The sequence below is a fragment of the Ammodytes marinus genome (assembly GCF_949987685.1).
Source record: "Ammodytes marinus genome assembly, chromosome: 11".
Lineage (NCBI taxonomy): Eukaryota > Metazoa > Chordata > Actinopteri > Uranoscopiformes > Ammodytidae > Ammodytes > Ammodytes marinus.
This window is the reverse complement of record NC_137215.1, coordinates 4,381,843-4,391,842: the sequence shown is the minus strand read 5'-3', so window position 1 is coordinate 4,391,842 and position 10,000 is coordinate 4,381,843. Positions and strand designations below refer to the sequence as shown.

The 10,000-nt window shown below is 41.2% G+C and overlaps 2 protein-coding genes across 2 annotated transcripts in view; both read right to left on the bottom strand.

The window, feature by feature from the left end:
- The window catches only part of antxr1d (ANTXR cell adhesion molecule 1d), a 152,898-nt gene that overhangs the window by 7,419 nt on the left and 135,479 nt on the right, over positions 1 to 10,000 (bottom strand). The gene's annotated exons all lie outside the window — the stretch shown is intronic.
- Positions 1 to 10,000, bottom strand: part of trim8a (tripartite motif containing 8a) — an 18,368-nt gene that overhangs the window by 6,836 nt on the left and 1,532 nt on the right. The window contains exon 2 of the mRNA XM_080037380.1: positions 8,338 to 8,935. Coding sequence (XP_079893506.1) covers positions 8,338 to 8,907 — 570 coding nt within the window. The 5' untranslated portion in view covers positions 8,908 to 8,935. The remainder of the gene's footprint in view (positions 1 to 8,337; positions 8,936 to 10,000) is intronic.

The window sequence follows — 10,000 nt, the reverse complement described above, 5'->3', positions numbered from 1 at the left end:
CACCAATGTAACAACTTTACTTGACGTTAATATATATATATTTTTTTTAAGATTATTTTTTGGCATTTTCAAGCTTTATTTGATAGTACAGAGTTGAAATGGGGAGACAGAGAGCGAGAGAGAGAGAGAGAGAGAGAGAGAGAGAGAGAGAGAGAGAGAGATCGAGGGGGGGGGGGTGACCTGCAGTAAAGGTCCACGGGTCGGATTTGAACCCGTGACCACTGCAACGAAGGCCAGAGCCAACCTTGGCATTTTTTTTATTATTTTTTGCTTTTTATTAGACAGGTTGCAATGCTGTTTTAATGCTTTATAATATTATATTACATTTCTACCAAAATCTGTTCTGAAAAAAATGCCCGTAAATTCTACACACTGAAACTTTAAAAATAGCAAGTGGTTAACAACACAATCATTCTCTATTTACTGCAGGAGATTCAAATCAATCAAACAGTCACTCATGGGCTGAGCGCTAACTAGACAGGTAGTGACTTTTAATGAACTGTTTCCACATAGGGAAAGGCACCATGCCCAAATAAGAGCATATGCCCGCTGTCATGGCAACAACGCTTTGTGTATGTATTTATATGTGGAAAGCTAATGTGGTGTGTGTGTAAGAGTCTGTGTGTGTGTGTGTGTGTGTGTGTGTGTGCGTGCGTGTGTGTGCGCCAGGTGTGTGTGTGTGTGTGTGTGTGCGTGTGTGCGCCAGGTGTGTGTGTGTGTGCGCCAGGTGTGTATGCATTGCTCCCATTGTTTGCGTTGGCCTCTGTGTCAGTGACAGATTGTCATGTGTGTGTGTGTGCATAGCGGGGTCCGCTGCGCTTTGGCATGAGTGTGATGGGAGAGAGTTAAATAGGGGAATGGGGTCCACTGTAAAAAAAAAAAGAAGAAAAAAGAAGAACTAAAAAATGGCCGCCTGTAAATGATTGTTCGGTAAAGTAAACAACAAATACAGTATGTCATTTAGTTATAAAATATTTAAAAGTTTTTATCTCAACTAGCCTATAAACTTCAGCTTATGTTGTCTGATCTAACTTTCTCACATCACCTATCTTTAGTATGTATGTTACTGCTGTTTGTCTAACTTCTGTTGCTATGTTGAATATGTTATTGTTGTCTATGTGTGATTTTACTGGCTATAGTTCAGTGTTGTCTTGTTCTCTCCCTCTCCCCTTTCCCCCCCAGGAGGTCATTCACCTCCTACCAGGCCATTGCTTAAATAAGACATTGTTTCTAAGCAATTTTTGCCTGTTTAAATAAAGGTTGATGATGATGATGATGATGATGATGATGATGATGATGATGATGAGTCAGCGATTCTGGAGAACGTTTGTTGTCAACATCTCACAATCTGCTACCTGTCTGTGATGTGTGTTGGCTGAAAACATTTATATGGGTATGTAAACAAAGGAGGCCCGCCATAGCTAGCAACACGCCCGTTTACAGAGCCCAGGCTCTTTGTTAATACTTGATTTTTTTTGTTGTTAGCGCACACACAGTACGGACAGGTCGAGGTTTGTGAGGAGATAGTGACTGATTTTGACCAGAATCTAGAATCGCTGATGTCACCCTTAAAGGTGCAGTGTGTAATATGACATCATCAAGAAAGTTCTAAAATGCAACACTCCCTGGGTAACCCCACCCCTTTTGAATAATAACAGAAGCTACAGTGGCCTTCAAGGACAAGAACAATTCTAAATTCTAAACAATGCACCTGATGACATTCCAAAAACATGGATGCCTCCATAAGACTTTCCTGCTCAATGTACAAAATGTAATATTAATATTTGTAATTCTCCGCTCAGGAGGATAATTCAGATTATTGACAGAGGTGATTTTACACCAATGAGGACATATTTATGAATGAGGATATTGGTTTTAGCTAATAAATTACTTAAAATGTTACACACTGCCCCTTTAAGTTATATCAACAAAATATAAGTTTTCGATTAGTTTTTACAGTGTATGAGGGAAAGGCTAAACTGGGCTGTGGGGCTCGGCTAGCACATGCCAAGAGCGCTCAGAAAGAACAGGAAGATGCACAAAAAAGAGAGTGAGAGCGAAAGTTTGAAGCGAAGTGAGAGAGATAGGGAAGAAAGAAGACATTCCTGTGGTCTCCAGTGAGAGAGTTTCATGGTAGCTACTTATTGTGGTATCACGGCAACAGGCCTCTTCAGCTGCCCACAACACTCATGAAGTCTTATGTATGACAACCGGCAGGGACACTCCACTAAACACCAGTAAACACTTCAACTGTTAAGACCGTTTTTTAAAGCATAATGGCAAAAAGAAAAGTAGCCTGGAAATCCAGACCTGATTAAATTTGCTGCGCCTGTTGGTCTGGAATGTACACCCTCCTGTCAAGGAATCCTGAGCTACCAATCAAATCGTTCTTTCTGATACGGGCGGGGCCAGAGCCATATGTATGTATGGTGGTCTGCTTGCACATTTATACTACATAGGATCTCAAGAGTTCAATACACCTTCATATGTCCCACCGTTGAAGTAGGTCTTTAAACCCCCCCCCCACACACACACACACACACACTACTACACTGTCCTATTTAAGCCTCCAGTCGTTGCCGGGAAGCTCATGTTTAAATGAGGAGCCCGGAGCTCAATGAAACAGAGACACAAAGAGACGCTTTCACAATCAACTGACATCTCTTCCCCTGGTCTGATGTCAAGCTGCCCTCAGCATTCTGAAGGAACTGACTCACTCTCCGGCCCCGAGACACAAGACACTGCATTGCTTCCATAGCGATGGGTTGGTTGGTTGCCAGTGTTGCCAGATCGTGCAAGAGAAAACAAGTAATTTAGGCCTGTACAAATAAGCCCAAAAAAGGGAATCTTAATGGGAGAATTTTTTACAAAACAGAGCTGATCAGTTTAAATGATTTTTAACCATTTGAAAAATACTACAACTTGCAATATTTGCTTCCATTGCGGTGGTTTGGTTGCCAGTGTTGCCAGATCTAACAAGAGAAAACAAGTAACTGTGGCCTGTAAAGATAAGCCCAAAAGAAGTTCTAATACTGCAACTTGCAATATTACTAATAGGCCTACGAACAAACTTGAAAAAAAATTCAAATAAATTAGGTTGACATTCATAGTATGGTTACACAGCAGAAGTGTATCATGCAAATATTAGGCAACAATTCCATATCAAACTAAAAGCATGCCAATATCAGGCCTATACAATATGTCAGTAACAACCAATATACAGTATACGTTATTTAATGCACATGCAGCAAGCCCGAATAAGTGACTGCGCTTTAGAACCAAGCCCAAATTCGCTTATAAGAACCTGACCTGGCAACCCCTGCTAAGGTGAGGCTGTGTGTGTGTGTGTGTGTGTGTGTGTGTGTGTGTGTGTGTGTGTGTGGGCGTGCCCCTCCTTCGCCTGTCCCAGGACTAACATTACTGCTTTATTACTCTTCCGTTCCTCATCTTGAAATTACACCATCATCACACACCTACCACAGCCAAGGAAAAAATGAAGAGACCAGTCTGGATTTTTCTTCAATCTTCATCTCTACATTACTCAATGAAAATGCTCTTAATGACAATACTTTATTGTGAATTTGGTAGAAATGTTGTCAGTAGTTTATATTATAAAACCAAAATGTTCATTCTACTCAAACATATGCCTATAAATAGTAAAACAAGAGACACTGACTGAACATTTTGAGCGGTCTCTTAATTTTTTCCACAGCTGTATATACCAAAGCTTTATATAAAACGTCTCCTGTAAGAGGCCAGAGATGACCCAACCATATGAACACTAATTCATAAATTCATTCATTTGATCTGAATGTTTTAATTGTTGTCTCTTTGTCAGCTTGTTGTGTATTTTTATTGTTTATTTTTAACAACTCAACGTCATTGAAAAAGAGGGTCAATAAAGGAAACATTTTAATAAAATGAACACAGCTCTTTGTTTTTATCCCAAAAGCAACAAGAGTACAGCCAGGGGAATTTAAATGGTAAATTGTAAATAGACTTGACTTATCTAGCGCTTTTTAGCCGATTTTCTCAGCCCCAAAGCGCTTTACATATCTTACCACATTCACCCATTCATACACCGATGGCAGTAGCTGCCATGCAAGGCGCTCTCTGAACCATCGGGAGCAATTTGGGGTTCAGTGTCTTGCCCAGGGACACTTCGACATGTGGCGGGGAGACGGGGGATCGAACCTCCGACCCTGCACTCCAGAGGCGATCTCCCTACCCACTTCGCCACTGCCGAAAATCTTTTCACCAAAATAGACCACAGTCTCTCTCCGTCAAAGAAAGTCAAGCCACTCAGGCCTCAAATTACTAGAACAAATGACCCAGCAGATGAGAGATTTTTTTTTTGCAGCTATTGGCACATTTGTCAAGATGACCAGAGGACTACTGTGTCACATTTTTGGTGGAATCAAAACTGGATTCTATCTGTCTGTCTGTCTGTCTGTCTGTCTGTCTATCTATCTATCTATCTATCTATCTATCTATCTATCTATCTATCTATCTATCTATCTATCTATCTATCTATCTATCTTTGTAGCTTGACTAGTTAACTCCACAAGAAATGTCAAAGAAAAGTAACTTCTCGAATCGCTATGCAAATATGAATGAACTAACTAACCCAGCAAGCTACTGCAAAATGGAGTTGATCTCATAGTTTAATGACATGTAGTTCACTTCTCCCCCAACATTGAAGACTAGAGTATTTTATCTGTGTGTGGAGGCCTAAAGCATCGACAGTGTTAATCTGACAAGAGCAAAGACCTCTGACTCCATTTACCCTGCGAACATACAGCCTGGAAATAACAGAAAGATATGTGTGTGTGTGTGTGTGTGTGTGTGTGTGTGTGTGTGTGTGTGTGTGTGTGTTTGCATGTGTGTGTGTGTGTGTGTATGTGTTTGCATGTGTGTGTGTGTGTGTGTACTTTTGCGCATGTGTGTGTGTGTGTGTGTGTGTGTGTGTGTGTGTGTACTTTTGCGCATGTGTGTGTGTGTGTGTGTGTGTGTGTGTGTGTGCAGCTGTGGAAAGGGCTGAACAGACATCTTTTGTCCCAATAATAGCTCCTCCGAACCAGAGCAACAGTTTGAGCCGAAGACTTTGACCAATTTTAGGACTTTCAAAAAATGATCTACACTATGGATAGAAACGCCTGTAACTTTTTTCCCCCAACTGGAAAAAACAAAGAGACATACACACACACACACACACACACACACACACACACACGCACACGCTCACACACACACACACACACACACACACACACACACACACACACACACACACACACACACAAAAAAGTAATTGAACATACCAACAAGACTGCAACATGGCAGATGCTAACAATGTTTTATACTATCTATACATGTCTTTCAACCTATTCATAATTTCATCAAGAAGTCGTATTCAAACTTCTACTCCTTTCATATCTTCATACTCAGCTGTCCAGTTAAGCGTCAGCTTTTTCAGCATTCACACGCATTTTTTCAGCAGGAAATGCATTTTCTAGTTAAACATTGGTTGCGTTCCGAATCGCATACTCTTTCTTTTTTCTATTCTACATACTACATCCGACGATAAAAAGAATCTAGTTAGGATGCAGTAGGCATACTATTGGGACATACTTTTACTCTCTTATTTCATCATAACATTGCGCCTTGATCTTGCCTCTTGCTTTTATATCCGTCGCATCCCTGTTTGTTTTCATATGGAGGCTTCGTCGATGTGACGTCACTTCACGTGCGCACTGGGTCAGAATCACCCAAATAGGATGCAGTTTTCAACACTAACAATCTTGGCTGCATGAAGTAGGACATCCGGGTACTTCTAACCATCCTAAATCTGGCCACAAGAATCGGGACATCCTAAATCTTTTTTCTACCATACTAAATAGTAGAAAGTATGCGATTCGGAACGCAACCCTAGTGTTGCTTTAGTGTTAACATACGCTGTTGCAAATGAGGGAAGGTCAGCAGCAACATTACAACAACATTCCCGTTGACTTCAAGAAGAACTAGTATTGAGTTTTTCTTACAAAATAAAAAAAGTCACATTTGCTCCATTGACTTACTTTATTGACATGAAACTGAAAACTGCGATGTACACTTTCAAGTCTCACTCACAGGGAGGGAGGAACAGGGAAAGAAGAATGTGTATGTAAGCGGTGTGTGTGTGTGGCTGTTTCTATACACCTTACTGCAGGGCCTACATTAGACTTGTGAAAAGAGAGTGAGTGAGGTAAGGTTAAGTATAGATGTAGGAGCCAGAATGTGTATTTTAGCCTGGGTTGTTTATTTGTTCATGTCACTTCCGTTTTAATTGACACAAGTCAACGTTATATAGCCTTAACACACACACACACACACACACACACACACACACACACACACACACACACACACACACACACACACACACACACACACACACACATATGTAGAATCTGGGTTCCTCTTTTCCAGCGGTCAAAATGCAAAGTTATAAACGGTCTGGCATTCCAACATTTTTCAAATCCCTCATGCATTCTGCCATCAGGCTGTTAAACCTAGATATACCATGTAGATAGTGTTGCTTGGAATGAATAACTTGTATTTGCATTTAAAACATTTTTTAAATTCGTCTTGTCACCGTCATCCCATATTATCACAATTGTGTCTGTAAACAGTTCTTAGTATTTTTTAAGTTCCTTGAAGAATCACACAGTACTGCTGCTCTTTAAAAACATTAAGAAAGTAAAATACAATCATCCACCAGAAACGGTTGAAACCCATTTTTCCCCTCTCAAAAAAAAAAAATATTTATACAAATATGACATTTTAGACCCTTTGATTTCATTTTTTAAATTAGGCATCAAAGGCATGTTGTATTTTTTCGGCATTCCTGTCTTGTGTTTTATCATATAGAGGTGAACACTCATATCAGTGGCCTGTTGGTTCGTTTATTCATTGAATACATTATATAACTATAGTCTAAATGCAATGTGCGATGCATCTTTTTATGCCTCATCCGCTTACACATATACTTTTTATTTATTTACTATTTCAACTGTGTATTTCACATTGCTAGGTCGTCCTGTGTGTGTGTAGTGTCACTGAGTATCTCTATCAATGTACTGAATGAATTATTTATTGTCTCTAGCATAGATCTGTCAGCTTATAAATGTCTGTCTGTCTGTCTGTCTGTCTGTCTGTCCGTCTATCCGTCTATCCATCTATCCATCTATCCATCTATCTGTCTATCCATCTATCCATCTATCCATCTATCTATCTATCCATCTATCCATCTATCCATCTATCCATCTATCCATCTATCTATCTATCTATCTATCTATCTATCTATCTATCTATCTATCTATCTATCTATCTGTCTGTCTGTCTGTCTGTCTGTCTATCTTGTCAGTATGTGTACACTGCTAAAACTGGCTAACCATTTGTGATACCTAAAGTCCTAACTGCACTCCAACATGTCTGCTCTCTGCCCTCGAACTCAAAGGCCTCTTGCCTGCCGGTGTGTGCATTTCCTGAAAGGGGTCAGGCTAAGCTAACAGCTAACGTCAACACACTAGACTTTGCCCCGCCCCCTTAGCACCCTGGGGTCACGGTTTCCGGGGGATTGCAGATCACATCACACAGGCAGCAGCACTAATGTGAAGGCGTGGCAAAGCTGAAAGTGTTTTGCACGATCAAGGTTAAAAGCAGTGTGTGTGTGTGACGTATTAGTGTGTGTGTGTGTGTGTGTGTGCGTGTGTGTGTGAGAGAGTGAGTGAGTGTGTGAGTGAGTGAGTGAGTGAGTGAGTGAGTGAGTGAGTGAGTGAGTGAGTGAGTGAGTGAGTGTGTGTGTGACGTGTGAGTCCATGTGTGTGTGTGTGTGTGTGTGTGTGTAGGCGGCTTTCACCTGTCCACTCCCTTAAACGTCAGATAAGATTAAAAGGAAGAGGTGAACTGAGGAGGCCTTCATTCAAACGGCCAAGATAAATAACATGTTCTGGTCCTTGAAATTCTATCTTAAAGCTACAGTGAGTAACTTCTCCATATAAATGAAAGTCTGTTACATTCAAACCATCGCCAAACGTGTTGACACAAAGTTGATTAAGCCTGATTGTGGGTCAGAATCGACACACTAAAAATGTGGGTCAGAATCTCCACACTAAAAATCCCAACTGGATCTAGTATGGCATCCTGGATTTTTTTAAGCGTGCTTCATCTGACCAGCTGTATTGGGACTTCCTAAATCTGATTCTTCCATACTAAATAACAAAGGAAGTACATACGGGTAATACTTCAAAACTTAACCTATGAGTGTGTGTGTGTGTGTGCGATTTCATACATTACCTGCATGTGTATGCGTTGCGTGTCCACGTCGCACACGGTGTGTCTTTGGTTGGTGCAGTGTGATATGCAGCAGAATGGACACAGAGCCACCTGCTCCTCCTCACAGTGTAGCAGCCTGTATTCCTCATGGCTGGGGCAGGTCCACGCGCTGAGCTCTTCAGGGTCCACTAACAGATGTCCCGGGGCAACGCACGGCTGCTGTAGGTGCGTTTGAATGTGAATTTGACAGCACGGCTCTTTACAACGCAGACACACCTTTCGGACAGGTAGAGGAGGGCCCCGTCTGCATAGAACGCAATGGAGCACCGCCGGGATTTTATCGGTGTTCAGAGCGTTGAATCGTTTGACTATATTGGCCAGTTTGAAGTTCTTTTCCAGCGCGGGCTTTTGGTCGTAGTCATGGTTGCACTCGGGACAGCGCACGGCGGAGTTTTCCTTGGCCCAGGCCTCGGAGATGCAGCTCTTGCAGAAGTTGTGTTTGCACGGGAGCTGGACGGGCTCCTCGAACACGTTCAGGCAGATGGGACAGAGAAGCTCCTCCTCGAAACAGTTCTTCCAACTGGCGTCCATGTTTTTCAGCTGGATCCAAAATGGTGTCCTGAACAAAAGGAGTAAAAAGGTTAGAGTTAGGTTAGTAAGAAGTCATAGGCCAAGTAAAAATTTTGCGTTCCAGTCCCCATACTTTCCTGCTATTTAGTATGGTAGAAAAAGATTTAGGATGTCCCAATACATGTAAGTTCAAGTAGCGATGTTATGATGATATAAATTAGTAAAAGTATGTCCGAATTGTAGCCTACTGCATGCTAACTACATACTTTTTATGATCAGCTATAGTATGTAGAATAGAAAAGAGAAAGAGTATGCAATTTGGAACGCACCCTTAATCTTATTCTATACTAAATAGCAGGGAAGTATACGTACAGGTAATAATACAAACTGGTGTCTGTTGTAAAAGCCCTACTAACGTCCTCCCTCCTACATACTCAACATGTATATACTACATACTGTCTACTTAACCATCCATTGTGTATGCGAGGTTCGTCGGACCGTTTACACTGAAGTATACAGAAGCAATAAAGATTTTTTCTTTTTGAACTTCTGTGTCGTTTGAAAAGACGCAATGCATTGTGGGGCGGTTTGAGTAGGAGCACTAACAAATCGATCCATACACAAAATCTTCCCGGAAGTAAGTACGCATCCAGGCATTTCTCGCCTACACAAACTCGCATACACAAACCACAACATACTCAAATGTATGTCAAAATTAGTATGAGTAGGACGTTAGTAGGGCTTTTAGTATGAGTAGGATGTTAGTAGGGCTTTTAGTATGAGTAGGATGTTAGTAGGGCTTTTGGTATGAGTAGGATGTTAGTAGGGCTTTTAGTATGAGTAGGACGTTAGGGTAGGGCTTTTAGTATGAGTAGGACGTTAGTAGGGCTTTAGTATGAGTAGGACGTTAGTAGGGCTTTACCAACACATCCTTTGATTATTGGGGGAAAGTTGTAAGCCAGGTGCAAGGTATATTAAAGGTGGAGTCAGTGATTCTGGAGAACGCTTGTTGTCAAAATCACATATTGTTAAAATCAGTGAATATGTCCTAACGATCCACTACCTGTCCGTACTGTGTGTATGGTGAGAAAAAATCCAGTGTTAATAGTAAACT